General features: G+C 42.6%; 1 protein-coding gene and 1 pseudogene across 2 annotated transcripts in view; both read right to left on the bottom strand.

The window, feature by feature from the left end:
• The window catches only part of LOC123805400 (transmembrane O-methyltransferase homolog), a 21745-nt gene extending 13019 nt beyond the window's left edge, over positions 1-8726 (bottom strand). For both annotated transcript variants that reach the window (XM_045817902.1, XM_045817904.1), the window contains exons 1-2: positions 8600-8726; positions 826-1031 (exon numbers count right to left, since the gene is read on the bottom strand). In XM_045817902.1, the coding sequence (XP_045673858.1) occupies positions 826-1031; positions 8600-8684 (291 nt within the window). In that variant the 5' untranslated portion in view covers positions 8685-8726. The remainder of the gene's footprint in view (positions 1-825; positions 1032-8599) is intronic.
• On the bottom strand, positions 8703-20360 carry LOC123805331 (annotated as a pseudogene).

Genomic DNA, 20360 nt, shown 5'->3' with positions numbered 1-20360 from the left:
CTAACAGATCCTGGTCAAAAAGGGAGCTGTTTTCTTTCTTTTTCTTTTCTTTTCTTTAAGATTGTACTTATTTTAAGAGAGACAGGAAGAGAGGGAGAGAAACATCAGTGCAAGGGAAAAACAATCAATTGCTTCTCACACACCCCAACCAGGGACTGAACTTGCAACTCAGGCGTGTGCCCTGACCAAGAATGGAACCAGTGACCTTTTGCTTTGCAGGATGACGCCCAGACCACAGAGGCACATCAGTCAGGGCAGTTTTATTTCTTTTTTTCAAACCTAATCAGTTTATTTCCCTTAAAAAAAAATATATATATATATATATATAGTCTTTATTATATTTTTTCCATTACTATTTAGTCCCCTTATACCTCTCTACCCCCTATTAATTTCTTAAAACTTGAGTCTGAGTTCATGAAAAATAAGGGCTGTACTTGCACTACCTACCTCTTTCACAGAAGAATTTACTACAAGATATAGTGGGTGCCCTATAACGAGAGCTGTGGTTTTACTTCAGCCTCCTATGTGCCAGTTGTTTTTCATACATTTTCATTTAATTCTCACAAAACCTTTATGATGTTAGCATATTATCCCCATTTTTCAGACAGGGAATCTGAGGCTTTGGAGAGGTTAGGAAAGTTGTCCAAAATTGTAAGGGGCAAATCTAGGGTTTGAGCCTACATCTGAGCCAGTAGCTATGTGCTTTACACACAGTTCATTCTCCCTCACAGCTTCCTCGATGAAATGTGGGAGGCGGAGAGGCTGGGGGCCGGATGGGGTAGATTCTGACCCACCCTGACTAGATTCCCAGGGCTGGCAGCTCACAGGGTCAATGGAAGACAGGTCATTGAAAGACAGGTCAATCCAAGCCAGGTTCCCCGGGTTCTCCAGCAGCTGTGAAATCACTTGGTTGAAGTCTTTCAGCTCGTTGAGGACATTGTTGTTCAGCCACAGGGACTGGGTCAGTGACTTCCCCGACTTTGAGTGCCTTAGTGGTCGCAGCCCTGTCCTTGGCTCCTCACTTATCAGATCTGTGGGAACAAAGGGATACCTGGGTATATCACCTTTGCCTTTCTGGCTCCATGGGGTGGGAAGGGACAGAGCTGAGATGACAAGCAGCCCCAGCCAGCAAGAGGGTCTGGTAGGGCCATAGCCCAGTGCTTGAGTCTAGTGCAGCTCTACCCACTGTCAGCTCAAGACTCCCATCTCAGGCCCCAGGAGTCAATAAGCTTGGACTAAGGGCCAGACACTTCCTATCCCATACTTGGTTTGGTCACATGCTCCTCTCATGTCTATTGTACCATTGGGTCCTCTGTGTACCACCCCTGTATATGTGTATTAGGGAGAAGGGAACAAAAACCATTCCTATTTTATAGATGAGGAAACTGAAAACTTGAGTTGTGCTTGAGCCAAGATGATATCACAAAATCTAGAATTATCCACTGGTAGAGCCTATAGAATTCACTTGAGTGTAACACACTGATGTGCTCTCTCCCGTTGATATTGAACAACTGCTATAGGCCAGACACTGGACATACAATGAGGAACAAAATGAGAGACTGCCCGGCTCTGATGAGTAATAGGGCAGGGGCAAAACAGATGTTAGTGTCCTGGAGGAGCTCATTCGGGCAAGATGGAAACGACATGGCAATGTAATGTGATAAATGCTTTTTAAGTTGCAGAAGCTCAGAAGAGGGGTGCCTTGAGTGCTGGCTGGCCTGTGAACCAGGGGGTTGCCGGTTCGATTCCCAGTCAGGGTATACACCTGGGTTGCATCCAGGTCCCCAGTTAGGAGCACACAAGAGGCAACCACACATTGATGTTTCCCTTTCTCACTTCCCCTTCTCTAAAAGTAAATACAATCTTTTTAAATAGAGAGAGAGAGACAGGTGCCTAACCCAGTCTGGAGCTCACGGAAATTTCCAGGGAAGGTGAAGCCTAATTGGGTCTCAGTGATTAGGAGAAGGGTGGAAAGGGTGAGAGGAGCGTGAGCAAAGGCATAAAGGTATGGAACAGCATGGGCGCACGTGGGTGTGCTGCACAAGGGGGCAAGGAGGAAAAGAATCAAGGAACCTTGAATGCCGGGCCAAGCATCTTGGACTGTGTGACAGGTGATGGGAAACCACTGGAGATTTGGAGATTTTAGAGCAAAGGAGATACTCTAATCTTTTTTTTATTTTTTTAAGATCACTCTGAAGCTTTAGTATGGAGTCTGGATTTTAGGAGGTGGGTGGGACTGAAGACCAGTTTGGCTCTATCAAACCCACGCAAAAGATGAAGGACAATTAGCATGTCTTGATGGTTGACTGGATGTAAGGATAGAATATTCCAGAGTATTTCCCAGTTTCTTGTTTGGTTGACTGGGCAGATGCCATGTCTGGTGTGAAATGGAATTAAGAAAAGGAGAAACATGGCAGGGTAGGTGATGAGTTTGATTTGGCCTTGGTGTGTCTGCGGTTCCTATAGTACAAAAATGTGGAGAAGCCAAGTAGGCAGTTGGGTATGAAAGTCTGAGAGACTTGAGAATAATTAGCACAGAGAGTGAACATGTTAGAGAAACAGATGAGAGTCCTCAAGGACAGTAAAAGTAGGTAGGAGGCACAGGGAGGAAGGGGTATCCATTAAAGAAATTACTGAATAATCAGGGAAGGGCAGGGAGAACCAGGAGAGGATAGTTTTAAAGATGCTTAGGGAGTCCATAGTTTATAGGAGTCAGTTTTATAGAGATGAGGGCTGTTTCAGTGAAATGGCCTGGGGATAGAAGCTAGATTGGAGTAAGTTCAAGAGTGAATGGAAGGTAAGAAAATATAGGTAGGTAGTGTAAACAACACCCTCAGAAAGTTCAGGTGAGAATAGGGAATAGAATGATGTTAGAACCCGTCTGTATGGATAGCCTGCCCCCTCCCTGTTTTGTTGCTGCCGCTGTTAAATGAAGTCCAGAGAGAGGATGGGCTTTGCCAGGCTCACAGTGGCAGGGCCAGAATCGGACACCAGCTCTGGCTGAGATGACTATTTTTCCTACTGCCCTTGTGCCTTTGGTTACTTGTCTAAAGCTGCCTCTGAGGAAGGAAATATTTAGTATTTGTATCTGGCCAGTTCATGTTCACCCTCCCTTAGCTCCTAGTGGACACACTTCCTTTCTTTTACCCCCAGCCAATGTTCATTTCCTTTCCTCCTCAGCTGCATGTCAGGCATTATCCACCAGATGGCTCTCTTAGAGTGAGCAGAACCCCCAATTGGAGCCTGAGGTTGGGGGAGGTGGCATAATGTTACTGGAGCACCCCAGCTAGTAAAGAAACTCCTAATCCTGCCTCCCAACCTCGTATCTCCTGACTGCAAACTCTGTAATGAAATGACAAAGATGCATAAGAGCTAAGGTCAAAATAAACCCGCATATGGACTAGCATCCAGTGTGACGAGGCAGCAGCTTGGGGAATGCCACCAAGTTCAGAGAGAGCCACTGATGGCATTGTCTAAAACTCAAAGTTGCTGTCACCAAGGGGAGAGCAGGTGTCCAGGCTGCTACAGGCTGCTGCTCCCTTCAGACTCTCCCAGGGCACTGAGGATCTGTCGAAGATGCACTGTTCAGATAAGACAAAGGCAGGTCTGGAAATTGGACCACAGCTACCAACACTCAGAGAACTGGAGGTTGTCTAGCTACAGGAAGACTTGGGAAACACCTGATTCTGTCTTCATATTTCTGAAGGGCTCCAGTGCAACTTTTTCCATGTGTCCGCAGAGGTCAGGAGTTAGGAAGAACATCTTTGTGTCATTCCTCACCCCATTATGGAAGGGATAGGTAGGTGTGTGTAGTAAGGACCTACCTTAACTCTAGGTTTTCAGGCAGAAGCTAGAGGACTATGGGTTGGAGTGAGTACCAACTGTATGCCTTCTAAAGTCATTACCATTTCAGGTTCTATCATTTATCTATTAATTAGCAAATAGTATATGAAGTACCCCCAAACTCTATTCTGTCCTCCAACTCCACTGTGAAGTAAGTGTTCCATAAGCTCTAGGGACGCTGAGGGGACTGGCCTTTTGGGGCTTAGATGTGCCTTTCTCCCCTCCCAGCACTCAACAAAGTACTGTGCGTGGCATGCACACACACACACACACACACACACACACACACACAGATAATATGTGCTTAAAAAAAAAGGTGCTTCAAAACAATTACTGTTGATTGAAAGACAGCATCTGTACTGGTTATGTTTTGTGCTGTAGAGTTACCCTTGATTACAGTAGCTTGACTCTCATTCTGAGAACTCCATAGAGGGTGAACTACAGCTCCCTGATTAGAGCTGGGAATTCCCAGGGTAGGTAGGAGCCACACTTCCCTTCCTCCTCTGTAACCTAAGCTATATTGTATGTAGCCATTATTGCAGCTAAATCCCTTGTGAAACATGACTCCATCAATCAGAAGTGATACCATGTACAATAAAGATCATGGTAGGTGGGTGTGTGCTCACTAAAGAACACATGTATGAGTTACTATTATGACTGATGCTGACACACACAGTCCACTAAACCCAAGTAGTATCCAGTAATCTGGATAACTGTTCACCTGTTTCGTGAACTTAAAGGTGGTAAACAATTGCCTAAAAGAGAAGACTAAAACCAATTAATGGATCTAGGATATGTTGATGCCAGCTTGTGTTCTGTGAGGGAGGATATACTGAAGCATTTGCAAGACCAGATAACAAAAGCCAGGAACAGCAGAACTTCCCTAGGAAGAAGCACATTTCCTTGAGAATATGATATTGTCTTCCAGTCAAGATGGTGGTGTAGGCAGACACGGCTCGCCTCTTCACACAAACACATCAAAATTACAACTGAAATATAGAACAATCATCTCTTAGAACCATCATAAATCAAGTTGATGGAAGTCTGACTATGGAATTAAAGAAACCAGACTGGTAACAGCAGCACAGACACGGAATAGGCTGGTCCCATACCCATGAGTGGTGCATAAAAATTTTGGAAAGGTATCTAGAGCAAGGAGTCCCGGCCTCACACCAAGCCCCTCAGCCCATGGTTCTAGTGCCATGAAGATAAGTTTCTACAACTTCTGGCTGCAAAAACCAGCGGGGATTGAGTCAGTGGAAGAAACTTCTGGAGACCCAAGCAGTTCCTCCTAAAGAATCCACACACAGATTCACCCACTCAGACTCACTCTGAGCTCCAGTACCAGGTTAGCAGCTTGGAAGGCACCAGTGGTATACAGGGAGAAACTAAAGTGTCTGGCATCAAGGTGAGCAGAGGCCATTGTCCCTTTTCTAAACCCTCTGGTGACATATTTGAGACTCCATCAACCTGGCTAACACTATTTGATCTGCCTGGGAGATCCCCAGAGACTCAATCCCACCTAACTTATAGTCCTACCCAAGGTGCTTTTCCAGATGAATGGTTGGTCTTGGCTCATACTACACAACTTCCTAAATTCTCACAAACAACAGCTGGCCTCAGTGAGCCCCAGGCCCAGCACTAGCAGCAGCCAGATTAGACTCGACTCGACTTCCCCTGGGAATATCTAAACCCAGCACAAGTAGCAGCCATCTCAGATTGCTTTATAGCTCAGGCAGGGTGGCTCCAGGCAAAACACAGGTAGGGGCTGACCTTTGCCTGTACCACCTGGGAGACCCCAGGGTCAGTGCACCAAGTGGATAGCTACAGACCATGTCCCTGCCTGTGCACACCTGATCCTCCACAGAGGGTGGAGGTTGGTGGTAAGTGGCCACAGCCAATCCTTGCAGATGACTGGCCTGGGTACATCCCTTCATTGATCTGCCAACAGCAACCAAGTCTCAACTACAAGAGAGGGTGTACTAAGCCAACACAAAGGGTGCACCTCAAGTACCCAGCTTGGTTGATAAGGAAGGCTGTGCCACTGGACCATACAGGACACCTACTACATTAGGCCACACTACCAAGACACGGAGTCAAAGCAGTTCTACCTAATACATAGAAACAAACACAGGGAGGCTGCCAAAATGAGGAGACAAAGAAACATGGCCCAAATGAAAGAACAGATCAAAACTCCAGAAAAAGAACTAAACAAAATGGAGATAAGCAATCTGTCAGATGCACAGGTCAAAACACTGGTTATAAGGATGATCAAGGAACTTAGTGAAGACCTCAGCAGCATAAAAAAGATCCAGTCTGAAACAAAGTATACACTAATTTAAATAAAGAACTACTTACAGGGAAACAACAGTAGAATGGATGAAACCAAGAATCCAATTAATGATTTGGAACATAAGGAAACAAAAAACCAATCAGAACAACAAGAAAAAAGAATCCCCCCAAAATTAGGGTAGTATAACCAGCCTCTGGGACAACTTCAAGAGGTCCAACATTTGTATCATAGGGGTGCAAGAAGGAGAAGAGAAAGAACAAGAAATTGGAAATCTATCTGAAAAAATAATGAGAGAAAACTTCCTAGTTTGGTGAAGGAAATAGACAGGCAAGTCTAGGAAGCACAGAGAGTCCCAAACACAATGGATGCAAAGAGGCACACTCCAAAACACATCATAATTAAAATGCCAAAGGTTAAAGATAAAGAGAGAATCTTAAAAGCGGTAAGAGAAAAGAAGTTAGTTACCTACAGGGGGATTCCCATAAGGATGTCAGCTGATTTCTCAAAAGAAACTTTACAGGCTCGAAGGGATTGGCAAGAAATGTTCAAAGTCATGGAAAGTGGGGACCTACAGCCAAGATTGCTCTACCCAGCAAAGCTATGATTGAGAATTAAAAGGCAGATAAAGAGCTTCGCAGACAAGAAAAAAACTAAAGGAGTTGATCATCACCAAGCCATTATTATTTGAAATATTAAAGGGACTTATTTAAGAAAAAGGAGATCAAAACTATGAATAATAAAATGGCAATAAATACATATCTATCAACAATTGAATCTAAAAAACAAACTAAGCAAATAACAGATGGAAGCATGCATACAGAGTGTTTTTTTTTTTGAGTAGAAGATATGTGAGCATCTTTGCTTTTACTCTTTTTTTTAAAGATTTTATTTATTTATTTATTTTTTTAGAGAGGGGAAGGAGGGAGAAAGAGAGAGAGAGAAATATCAATGTTTGGTTGCCTCTCATGTGGCTCCCACTGGGGACCTGGCCTGCAACCCAGGCATGTGCCCTGACTGGGAATTGAACCTGCAATGCTTTGGTTCGCAGCCTGTGCTCAATCCACTGAGCTACGCCAGCCAGGCATACAGAGTGTTTTGATGATTGCCAGATGGGTGGGGAGTGTGGGGGAATGGGTGAAGAGGTGAGGGGATTAAGACACACAAATAAGTAGTTACAGGATAGTTGTGGGGATGTAAAGTACAGTATAGGAAATGGAGTAGCCAAAGAATGTACACGTGACCCATGGACATGAACCAATGTGTAGGGATTGCCTGAAGGATGAGGGGTGCTGGGTGGAAGGGATAAAGGGGTATAATCAGGACAACTGTAATAGCATAATCAAAGAAATACAATTTAAAAAATAATATGATATTGCACCCTGGCTGATGTGGCTCAGTGGATTGAGTGCCAGCCTGCAAACTGAAAGGTCACTGGTTTGATTCCCAGTTAGGTCACATGCCTGGGTTGTGGGCTAGGTCATTCAAGACAACTGATCGATGTTTCTTTCCTTTGTCCATCCTTTCCACTCTTTCTGGAAATAAATAAAATTAAATCTTAAAAATAATGATATTGCTGAGAGTCCTGGTGTGTCCTCTCCTGTGAGGTGGCAGCTGCCCATTTACAATGACATTGAATGATAAAATGGGAATTAGCATGGGTAGTGCTGGAATCTGCAATAAGCATGGGTGATGATGGAATAATCTTGGATATAACTGGAATTAATATAAAATGTCAACAAATGTTTCAACTGGAAACATGCCAGTTTTGTTAATAACAAGACCCCTCATGTTTTACCAGTGATCAGAATAGGTTTGTGTCCCCAAACTAAGAAGACAGGATTCTGCACATGGACTACAACTGTTGCGGGCTGTTTTCCCTCAATTAGTTTTTTCCTGTCTCCACATAAAAACAGTATAAAACTATTGGCCAACAGACTGGCTTTCCAGCTTTCTTTCACCTGACTTTCTTGCTGTAGCTTGTCTTTTGTAGATGATCAATTACCCTGAGAGTCCCCTGGTTCCTTTCAGGTTTTCTGCTAATATTTTTAATTCTCACCCAAGGATATCTTTATTGATTTTTAGAGGGGGAGGAGGCAGGGCGGGAGAGAAACAATGTGAGAGAACCATCGATCAGTTGTCTCCCCCACACGTCCCGACCAAAGATCAAACCTGCAACCTAGGTATGTGCCCTGACCAAGAATTGAACTCACAAGCTTTTGGTGTATGGGATGACACTAGAACCAACTGAGCAACCTAGCCAGGACTCTGCAAGTTTTTTAAAAGGCCATACACCACTACTTCTACCTCCCTTTTCTCTAATCTTCCTGGAAAAATACAACCAAAAAATCTGCAAGCATATGGGAAGAATCTCTTCAGGCTTTTAAATAGAAGACTGATTTCTCCCTAGGGACCACACCCAGACTGCCACCTCGGTGAGTGGAGTGCTGTGCTCTGTGGGCTGACCTTGAAGCACATGGATGCTTCGGAAGGAGTAGTCAAGAGGAGGCTCTTGCACTTCTGAAATGTTCATGTAGTCCTGTCTGCTCATAGCTCAGGCCATCATTTGTCAGGTGTAAGCATTGGCCCTGTGAGTCCGGGGTTCAGCCTGGAAGGACAGAGAAGGACTGGTGTTCCAGGTACAAGGGGCATAGGCCCTCAGGTTTCCCCACTGCCTCCACCCCTCCTCCCTACCCTCCACTACTCCCAGCTTGCTTGGCTACATTTCTATTTTAAGATACTAATGGTGATCTTTGCATTTGTAGGGCACTTCCTACTTCTCTGAGCACCTTCACATCCCTTAGAGCTCATTGATAGTTATAACACCCTTTCTACTTCCCAGATAAGAAACTGACACCCCAGGGTGAACGCACTTGCCCAAAGTTAAGCCAGTGTGTGTCAGTTGTGGACTGCAATCATAGTCTCCTGAATCCTATTCTGAGGCCCTTTCTGCTACTCCACAGTAGTTACCATGGAGACTGTCTTGGTATCTACCCTCTGGTGACATCAGCTGGGCTATTCTATTGCTGAACAAACCCCTGAGAGCATGCACTGGATCTGGTGTCTGACAGCCTAACCCTGCTGGGAATTTGCTACTTTCTCTGTTCAGCTTGTGTCAGCTGCATACCTTTCCTCCAAAGACCCTACTTTCAGCCACATCCTGGATGCAGTCATATGTATGTAAACAGACACATAAAAGCAGAATCTACCTTATTCTCACTCACCTGTCACTGACGACCAAAACTCCACCATCAGGGATTCATTCCTTTGGGTTCAGGAATAGTTCCCTGTTAAAATGGAAATACCCCTTGAGAGGGGTGAACACAATGTTATCAGCCATTTACAATGTTTGCAATGTGGTGTGAATTGCCTTATCAGATCATTTCCAATTTGTTGGCTCAAGTAAAACTGAGAACAGTTTTAAGAGGCTGGGCAGAGCCAGGAGACCACTGATCACCTGGGTAGAAGAGCTGAAAAACAGACTTTTATGGAAGGTTTTATATGTGACACAAACAAGACAAATGGAATGACAAGGACAAGGATGTGTCAACTTCCCCTCTCTCACTTTATCCACTGCCATCGCCTCCTTTGCATTCACTATTTCACCTGCTTCCCAAAGGGATCTGAGGTAGTTTACAATAACACACTCAAAACAGGTTAATTTGTAGGAAATAACTGTCTAACAGAAATATAATGAACATCACAAATGCAAGCCACATATATAATTTTTTGCATACATAATTTAAAATTTTCTAGTTGCCATAAGAAGAAAGATGAAAAGCTACAGGGAAAGTTAAATTTAATCACATTTTATTTAACCCAATATATGCAAAATATCACCCAACATATTATCAATATTAAAAATTGAAATATTTTACACTTGTGGTACATCCCAATTTAGACGAACTACTTTTCAAGTGTTCAGTAGCCACATGTGACTAAAGGCTACCATACTGGACAGTGCAGATGTAGGAAATATAAACATGGAAAGAAAGAGATGTACTGAAGAATTAGGAAACTAGGCCTGTATATAGCTCTGAAATTCCCAGCAGCCAAAGCCAAAAGAAAAACATTAGGATATGTGGCTCTCATCATTTGATTCAAAGAAACAAAGAGTTTGTATGCAGAAAAACTCACAAATGTTCTTAAAATTGAACTGTCTTTAAAATGGAGGAGTTGACAGTTTGCAATTCAGTTTAAGCTTAACATAGTTCCAGTAAATTTGTGTGTGTGTGTGATTTAACATATGTGAGGACAGAGTTTTAACAAGTGAACAGCAGTGAATCTCACCCCTTTCATTTCATGGCACACAAAAACTAATTACTAAATTTCTTTGCCATACCAAAAAATATTTTTTGCCAATCTGACAAAAAAATAGGTGTAAGTTTGATTCATTTACACCAGAAGGCTACCGTTGTGTTGGCTGTTGTCATTTTTTGTGTGTGTCACTGATAACTTCTTTTTAATGACATTAACACAACGGCTACAAGAGGGAAAGAAAGAACATGATAAAGAGAAGACTCAAATCTTATTTTAGAATTGATCCTGACAACAACTCAAGTAAAGCAGGGCTTGCATAAGATGCAAAATGACAGGTTATTTCAGGCTCTTTACTTATAAGTAAACCATATAAACAGCCCATTTTTATTCTGCTTTATCAATACTCCTGTGGTAAGAATGTCATCATGGATGAAGAAAGCTGGGAAGGCAGTTAAACGCACATAACATAAAATACAGCAAGAATTCCATACGAAATACTAGACTTAGAGGCCAATACCAAATACGAGAGATGCCTTTTAAGAAACATTAAAACTCCAGATTTTACCCACTACCATGTTTAATTTAAGGTGAACATGCCTGATAATAAGGTTTTATTTGGGGGGGTGCTTTTTTTTCTCCTCAAAGAATATCATGTTAACTGCTAGAGAACAGTTCTCTCCTCCTCCAGTCCAACGGATTTAATTAAGCTGTTAAAGCTTGGAAAGAAAAGAATTATTTGAGCAAAGAGGAAATGTGATTGTCACATATTATAGCTAACCCGCCACTCATTTGATTTGGCCAAGGCAGTGCTTCCATTACACATTCAGACTTACGCCCTTTTGTGCCATGAAAGCAGGAACATGAGTCCTAATCTTTTGCCTAAGCAAAATGCTGTCCCTTCACTCCTGGGTTATCCATGGGGAACTAGACATCTGCAATGCTAGTTATTCCAGCCACAACTAATTTTAGCTATGCTGTGGTTCCAAAGGTGAGACAGGATAGTTAAGTAACTAGGAAAATTCCTTGGCAAGTGGAACAGGGAAACTGAGACAGACAGCTGGACAAAATGGCTGAGCAATTCACAGCCAGGTGCAGATTGTCACCAGGGCAGAAGGCCCCAAGTGCCTGGCAGGGGGCAACACTGCAAAAGCAAGGATCTCACCTGGCCTTTCCTCCCTGGAGATAACATCAAGGCCTCAGTTGTGTTTTCAGCGCCAGGCCCAGAAAAGCAGCAGAACCAGGTGGGCGATGCCAGAACCAGCTGCAATGAGGAAAGACCCCCTGCCCTGTCACTGGCCAATCAGTGGAGACCATGACTCTGAAAGGGCACACATGGAGAACTAATGAATATTCTACTGAAACCACCCCCTGAGATCTCCTTTAAGGTTCCCACCTGCAAGAGAGAGATAAAGCCTTAAGACAAAGAACCCAGCTCAGCTTGCAGGCATGCTCTCCCTCTGTGGAGCAGCCCACACCATTCTCTTCTTCTTCCTCCACTTCTTTCTTCATAGGCACATGTCTCCTAAACTCTAAGGCAATGGGCAGCTGGGAGCTTATCCCAAGTTAATTCCTTGAACCTGCCCCCAAAGTCCCCTTTTCTCTGACTTCCCAGGGAGCTAAGGCAGCCCAGCCTAGGTTCTGCTGTTCCTCTATGCTAAACCCTTCCTTGTTTTACTGTCCCCAGGTTTAATAAACATACCCTTATAGTCACCTGGACTTGTGTTGTGAAATCTTTCCTACACGAAGTCAAGAACCCACACACTGGCTGGCCCTAGACAGACCTGCTCAGGGCCTGGCCCCTGTCCAGTAATGGTAGACATTTGCTTGTCTCACTCTGTCAAGCTAAGTTAGGGAAAGCTGGAGAACTGACTAGTGTACTAAGTGACAACTGAAAAAGTAGATTTGACCCTTTGAACAGAACTTTTTTTTTTTTTGCATTTTGGTCTCAGAATTAAAACAAATGTCCAAGGAATAGAGACTCCTTAACTGGATAAAAACAGTAAATACTTAGGGGCATTCATCTAAATGTATTGGTGGCTTGAATGACCAAGTTTTTCCTGTCAGTTTCTAACACGGGGGAATGATGTTTAAGATGGGTTATTCACACACAAAGATGGGGCTGATGAAACAGCAAAACCAGGCAGAGGCAGCTAGCCCAGTATCACACACAGGCTGTGCTTCAGCAACTATATTAAACCTTTTCAGGGGGTGAATGACAATAGCATGAATGCTGGACTGCAAAATCTCCCAAAGGATGTCTACAGCAGTCTGTAAAGAAAGAATAGCAAACTCCTCAGACATCCATTAAGATGGTTGCACAAAGTCTGTCAACTTGGGTTAGAACACCACACCCTAAGATCAGGTAATGCTTTTGTGCACAGGCTTAATCACAACTATATTAGACCCACTTTAGCAGAATTGTGAAATTCATTGGGGAAAGACTGTGGAGAGTTTCTGTGGAGATAGGCATCCTTTTCTCCTTCTAATCCTGTCCTCTCAGCCACTAGCTTTTCAGTATGGGCCTCCTCTGGAAATCACTTTTAAAATCTCTAATTCAACCCTTTGTGGAAATATGTAACATCTCACCAAACATCATATGCATTCCAGAGGTCTGACATAAGGAGTAGATGATAACATCCAGGGTCTAAAGGCACCTTTTGTTGAGTGACAATGGAGACGAGTGACCCTCCAAAGATTCTCCCCGAGGATGGAGGCCCACTAACACATGACCTCATACTTAAAGTTGGGGCTCAGCACATGAAACTGAAGATCCACTGACATGTCAACAGCACTGGCTTTCTGGCCGGTTCTGGAGTCCAGGCCCTATGTGAGCAGCTCCTCAGTACAGAGAGTAGGGAGCCTTTTTAAGAGGCATATCTATGTCTAACAGGAATATGCTGGGAGAACTCTAGAGAGCACAGTGGTCACCGAGAAAAAAGGAAAATCCTTGAAGAAAGGCAGAGAAGACAGTTACAAGACCACAAATCAACATGGGTTAGTCAGCAGTCTTCTGTCAAAGTTGAGATATAAAAGATTCGCGAACACTATTGTGCAAAGTAAATTTGATGAAGAATGAAGTAAAAGCCAAAAAATAAAGGCAGATAGTAGGTACAAAAAGAAGAGGTTTACGTTCTTTAATGGAATCTTTTTTAAAAAAGATATTAATTTTTAGCCCTGGCTGGCATAGCTCAGTGGATTGAATGCGGGCTGCAAACCAAAGTATCACAGGTTTGATTTCCAGTCAGGGCACATGCCTGGGTTGTAGGCCACAGCCCCCAGCAACCGCACATTGATGTTTCTCTCTCTCTCTCTATCTCCCTCCCTTCCCTCTCTAAAAATAAATAAATAAAGTCTTAAAAAAAGATATTAATTTTTTTTAGAGACAGGAGGAGGGAGGGAGAAAGAGAAGACAAACGTCAATGTGTGAGAGAGCCATCAAATGGTTGTCTCTCATATGCCCCCTACTGGGTACCTGGCCCACAACCCAGACACCTGCTCTGACCAGGAATCGAACCAGTGACCTTTCAGTTCACAGGCTAGTACTGAATCTACTGAGGCACCTCAGCCAGGGCAGATTTATAATTTTTATTTGTCATTTCAACATGATTTTTGCCCTTTCCCATCCTACTTCAAATATCTTGGATTATCAACTTTAAAATTTTGACAGTTATTTACAAATTCAAATAAAAAAGAGGGATTATTAAAAGTGACTTATGTCCACTTATAAGTCATGAGTAATAATTAACACTGGCTTACAGCCTGATAAAGAATCTCTTCCTTAGATTAAAAGATGATTTCATTAGGCACTAGTAGACTTCATTTCTGCACAAAGGTGGGTGTTTTGCTTGAATCTGGGTGTTTTGGCTTAATGTTGACTTTCAGGAGGTGGCTACCTTCAATTCAAAGAAAAAAGTAAAAACTGTATCAATTTAACACTGCTTAAACACACACATACACGAAAGACTTTATACAAACATTCAAGTCAGCAATGAGCATTTCAAAAAAGTAACAAGTTCTTTAACTACAAATCTTGTGAAAAATAAAATTCAAAATCTGCAAAGTACAAAACAGCAGATGAGATAATGCTCTGAACTGGACCCTGGACAGGGATGTTCACTGTTGATGAAATGAGACAAATTGCTGTCCTGGATATCTTTGACTCTGGAACCATTATTGGTGGCTTCATTTATTCCTGTCAACCCACTGAGTCACTATCTTTCCATAGGTTTCTGGCAGAACCAGGCATAGTTTTGTGTTTTTTTTTTCAAATTTTTATATATTTATTTTTAGAGATAGGGGAAGGGAAGGAGAAAGAGAGGGAGAGAAACATCAGTGTGTGGTTGCCTCTCAAGTTCCCCCTCCTGGGGACCTGGCCCTCAACCCAGGCATGTGCCCTGACTGGGGATTGAACTGGCGACCCTTTGGTTCACAGGCCCACACTTAATCCACTGAGCTACACCAGCCAGGGCCCAGGCATTGTTTTGAGTGGTGAGGTACGAAGGATGCAAATGGTTATGCATATGATGAACTTGATCCATCAAGGAACACAATTCCACCAAGGCACCTTGGTTAGAGTCCACTGAGTCTTTTATATGAGTAAAGACACTCCTGACATAAATTTGCTTCTATTCTAGATGTGATTGTGGAAATGTTGAAACATTAGTCCTTGTTTTGGCTTGCAGAACAGGAATGACTTTGCCTATTCTCTCAGGGACTTTCAACTTCCCAGAATCCTTGTCAAGAATATCTTTGATGAACTTCCAGCCAAGATGGAGGCACAGGTAGAGGCACTTTGCCTCCCTGCATAACCAAAAGAAGGACAACAACAAGTTTAAAAACAAAAAATAACCAGAATTGCTAGGAAATCAAACTGTGTGAAAGTCTAACACCCAAGGAGTTAAAGAAGAAATATTCATTCAGACTGGTAGGAGGGGCAAAGATGGGAAGCCAGGGTGGAAAGTACGCACAGCAAGGTGGCGGCTGGAGGACTGGGCAGTCCCACATTTGTGTGTGGATAAACAGCAACAGGAGAAAAGGAGATAGTTAGCTACAAAGGAGTTCCCATAAGACTATCAGCTGATTTCTCAAAAGAAACCTTGCAGGCAAGAAGGGGCTGGAAAGAAGTATCTGAAGTCATGAAAGTCAAGGACCTACATCCAAGATTACCCTATCCAGCAAAGCTTTCATTTAGAATGGAAGGACAGATAAAGTGCTTCTCAGATAAGGTCAAGTTAAAGGAGTTCATCATCACCAAGCCCTTATTATATGAAATGTTAAAGCCACTTATCTAAGAAAAAGAAGATAAAAAATGTACAGTATAATGACAGCAAACTCACAATTATTAATAACCACACCTAAAACAAAAACAAAAAGAAACTAAGCAAACAACTAGAACAAGAACAGAATCACATAAATGGAGATCACATGGAGGGTTATCAATGAGGAGGAGGTGGGGAGAATGGGAGAAAAGGTACAGGCATAAGAAGCATAAATGGTAGGTACAAAATAGACAGGGGCAAGTTAAGAATAGTATAGGAAATGGAGAAGCCAAAGAACTTATAGGTACAACCCATGGATGTGAACTAAGGGGCAGGGAATGCCAGTGGGAGTGGGGGTGCAGGGCAGAGGGGAATACAGGGGAGAGAAAAATGGGACAAATGTAACAGTATAATCAATAAAATACATTAAAAATATCTTTGAAGAACTTGAAGCAACTAGAAACCTCATTTCACCACTTGATTTATGTGATCCATTTCTTCAGGATGACCCAACATGAACAGTCTCTGAACGGTCCAAGATCTGTGTAGGTTTCTTACTATCAGTCATACTTTTATCAGGGACATTTATTTGAAAGTAATTATTTGTGTGTTTTTTTAAGATTTTACTTATTTTCAGAGAGGGGGCGGAGAGGGAGAAAGAGAGGGAGAGAAATATCCAGGTGAGAGAGAGACATTGACCAGTGGCCTCATATGTGCCCTAGCCAGGGACTGAACCCACAACTCAGGAATGCTCTCTGAGGATGGAATTAGTGAACTTTCACTTTGCAGAATGCCGAACTGAGCCACACTGGTCAGGGAAAAAGTTATTATTTGAAGGAGAAGGGAGCAGGGGCCCATCCCAGGCAGAGTTATTGGGAATGATCTCTTCAGAATTAGTGCAACATTTGCTCTTAATTGGGCTAAGACTATCTTTTCTCATCGATTTTCCAAAGGAGGAGGGTTTTCATATCTTTGGATGTATCTGTCTTGTCCTTATGAAGCATCACAAACTGTTGGATTAAATGGTACAATAACTGTTAATTCCACAAAATTCTTTTCTAGTGCAAAGTGTCTGTTTAATGGTTTCATAGGAGTTGGTCCATGATCAACTGATGTACTTCGTGAAGGCAATTGGAAGAGGCCAGGAGTCTCAGCTACTGGTCCATAGCTACACAACTAACTTTCCTCATCCTCATTTGATAGATCATCATCTTTCAAGAACTCCTGCATCTGTTCCTCTGTGAAACTGAAATGACCATCTTTTCCTTCACTCAGGTTCATCCAGAAGTCTTCCAATACATACTCATCCAAGGAACCCCTAGAGGGCACCCTAGAGGGCACATCATATTGTGTGGAGCTGCTTTGCTGGTGTGATCTCTGCCTTTGCCAGGAGACCAAATGGAAAAAGGTTTTGGCTCCTGCTAGCTAGCTGTTCCTTTCAGGAGACTTGTCAGAATGATCGACTCCCACTTTCCAGATTGTTTTGAATCAAATCCCAGGCATCACATGATTTCATCTCCAGAAACAGGGCCAAAGCCTGGGAGAAAGACTTCGGCTGTTGTCATTTTTCAATTTGACAAACTAAGGGAAAAGAAGTCAGCACCCGACTAAATAGTCAGGTACTGCATGCTTTAAAAGTTCTTGCGGCACACTGGGTGAAAATTGCTGGTTTAGAGAAGTGAAAAGTGAAATGGCTCCCTCTCAAAAAATAGTATTCTCAACTGAGCTTTGGGGAAGTGTGGGCTTGAGTCACTTAACAGTTGAACACGATCAAGTGTGGCAGTGACCAGGTGGGCATGAATTGTTGATTAGGGAGATCTGAGTCTTTTAGATAGCAAATACACAGACAGACAACAAGGAACACATCGTTCTTTTGTAGAGATAGAGGAACCTGACTTGTGTTTTCATCTAGACAGAAGCCCATTCCCCTTGAGAATCCACAACAGGTCTGATGCCTTTGAGTAAGGTTGGATACTTTTCTCAAAGTAAGACCTGGGTTGGGTTCCTAGAGTTCTACACTACTGGACATGTATTTTAGCTTAAAATATTTAACAGCAGACATAAAAAAAAGTTTTATCTTCATCCAAGGACATTTTTTCCATTGATTTTTTAAAATTTGTATGTTTTTAAATGAATTTACTTATTTATTTTTAGAGAGAGGAGAAGGGAGGGAGTAGGAGAGGGAGAGAAATATCAATGTGTGCTTTCCTGTCATGCACCCCTTAATGGGGACCTGGCCCACAACCCAGTCATGTGCTCTGACTGGGAATCAAACCTGCAGCCCTTGGGTTCACAGGCCAGCACTCAATCCACTGAGCCACATCAGCCAGGGTTTCCTTTTCTCTTTTCTTTTCTTTTTCTTTTCTTTTCTTTTCTTTTCTTTTCTTTTCTTTTTTCTTTTCTTTTCTTTTCTTTTCTTTTCTCTTTCCTTTCCTTTCCTTTTCTTTTCTTTTCTTTTCTTTTCTTTTTTCTTTTCTCAAAGAGAGAGAGAAACATTGGTTGTCCCCAGTACATGTCTGGACCAGGGACCAAATCCCACAACGTAGGTGTGAGCCCTGAATGGGAATCAAACCTGCAAACTTTTGGTTACAGGACAGTGCTGTAACCAACTGAGCCACACCAGCCAGGGCTTAATGGCATAGTTTTAATGTTAGTCTCCTTGTCTATCAGAAAACTTCAGTGCAGTTCTTAAGAACTTCTAATTTTGTGTAGCACTGGCTCCAGATGCATTTGGGGGGATGAATTAATATTAAAAATGGAGCCCTAAGTATTTGGGGCTCCTTCAAAAGGGTTTATTTGCCCTTTAATTTGCCACTTCAAAAGGGTTATTAATCATCTCTATTTAAACAGCAGCCCAGGCTGTAAGCTAGTATTATGTCTTATTCATCATCTATCACAGAACCTGGCTTACAACAGGCACTCAGGAAATGTTTGCAAGATGTATGAATGAGAAACTGCCAAGTACATGGTTTCTGTTTTGGGAGTATTGATGCTAAGCTGCTCTATCTAACAATTGGCTTTGAGGTTTAGCTGTTTCAGTCCACACCACATTCACAGTAAGATATTCAATTCAATTCTACAAACATTTGTTGAGTGCTTGCTGCCCTGTGCCTGACCAGAAGGGATGAAGCCAAGGTACAAATAATAGAACCCTATCTGTCAAGAGCACGGAAAGACCTGCTGGGCTTCTATTGATTGTGGCAAACCAGCCTGCATCCAGTTCTAAGGAATGGTTGCCTATTTAGTGAATACTCTCCTGTTTTCAATGCTCAGCTCTTGTTTACCTTTTACGATGAAGACTTTCTTCCCAATTAAAACTGATCAGCCCTGGCTGGTGTGGCTCAGTGAACTGAGCATCGCCCTGCAAACCAAAAGGTTGCTGATTCCATTCCAGTCAGGACACATGCCTGGGTTGTGGGCCAGGCCCCCAACTGGGGATGTGCAGGAGGCAACCAGTAGATGCTTCTCTCACATATTGATGTTTCTCTCCCTCCCTTCCCTGTCTCTAAAAGTAAATAAATACAACAAACAAAAAAATTCATCACTACATCCAGTGTTAGATTGATTCCCTCGATGATCCCTATTCATGGTTTACCGTTTCTATCCTCTTTGGCCTACTCTTTTAGTTCCATCCATTCTGAAGCTGGGCTCAGCCATGTGACTTGCTTAGGTCAATGGGATGTTGGTAAACATGAAGCTTAAAGAGAGGGCTTGCTTGCTTGCCCTCTTGCTCTTTGCCAGTGCCAAGAGAACATGACTGGCCTGATAGGATATGAGAAACATGTGCAGGTGAGAAGTATGTGAAAGAGAGCCAGTGAATAAACCAGCCAAGACTGGAAGGAACATACGGCTGACTCAGAGACTTGAAAGCAATAAAAATTGCTTATTGTTTTAAGCCATGATGTTTTGGGATGGTTTGTTTTACAGCAATAGCTAAGTGATAGAGGCTTCCACTGTACTTTGAATGAAATTTCACCATAGCCTGTTTCCTCAACTGTAAAACAGACATATCCTATCTTGAGAGCTATTGTATGTCTTGCAGCAGGTGCTCAATAAATTGAGGCAGTTGTACTCCTTATACTCATTTCTTTATAACCTACTTCTTAGGGTACTTATACTCTTCTTGCAAGCTTGAGGACAGGGGTAGTAGTCAGACTTCTTTTTCTCTTCCCTCCATTACCCTGCACTGAGCCTGGCAAAGAAGGGGTATTCACTAAGAGCTTGATGGACCGATGAATAAGTGGAAAAAAGAAGAAATGAAAATGAATGGTGTCGTCAAAGTGTCACATAGTGAGCCTGACTGCTGGGGGAACTGACAAAGCCTTTAGGCTGCCTTGCTCACTCCAGTGGCTGTTTTTGGATTCAGTCTTTCCCATCTGCTATTCTGCCTCATAACCAGGAACTAGTCAGATCTCAGCAGCTTCCTCATCTGTCCAGGCTGACTGACTTGACAAATGACAGGGTTAGGGGCATACCTGACTTGTTTGGGAATTTTCTTTTTTCCAAATTAGAGGTATCTTTTACTCTTTTCCTTTTTTTAATTTTAGAAGGTTAACACGAATGGGGACAATTGTAATTGAACAACAATCAAAATAAATAAATAAAAAGTTAACATGATCACTGAATAAAGTCAAATAACAAACAGAAAAAAGTACATGAAATAGAAACTAAAAGCCTGAATCTCCTCCTCACTCTCCAGGAACAATCAT

Source organism: Phyllostomus hastatus, unplaced genomic scaffold, assembly GCF_019186645.2.
Source record: "Phyllostomus hastatus isolate PE091 unplaced genomic scaffold, TTU_PhHast_1.1 phas_scaffold_317, whole genome shotgun sequence".
NCBI classification, from domain to species: domain Eukaryota; kingdom Metazoa; phylum Chordata; class Mammalia; order Chiroptera; family Phyllostomidae; genus Phyllostomus; species Phyllostomus hastatus.
Note: the sequence above shows the minus strand (reverse complement) of the source record. Positions and strands in the feature narration are given on the sequence as shown.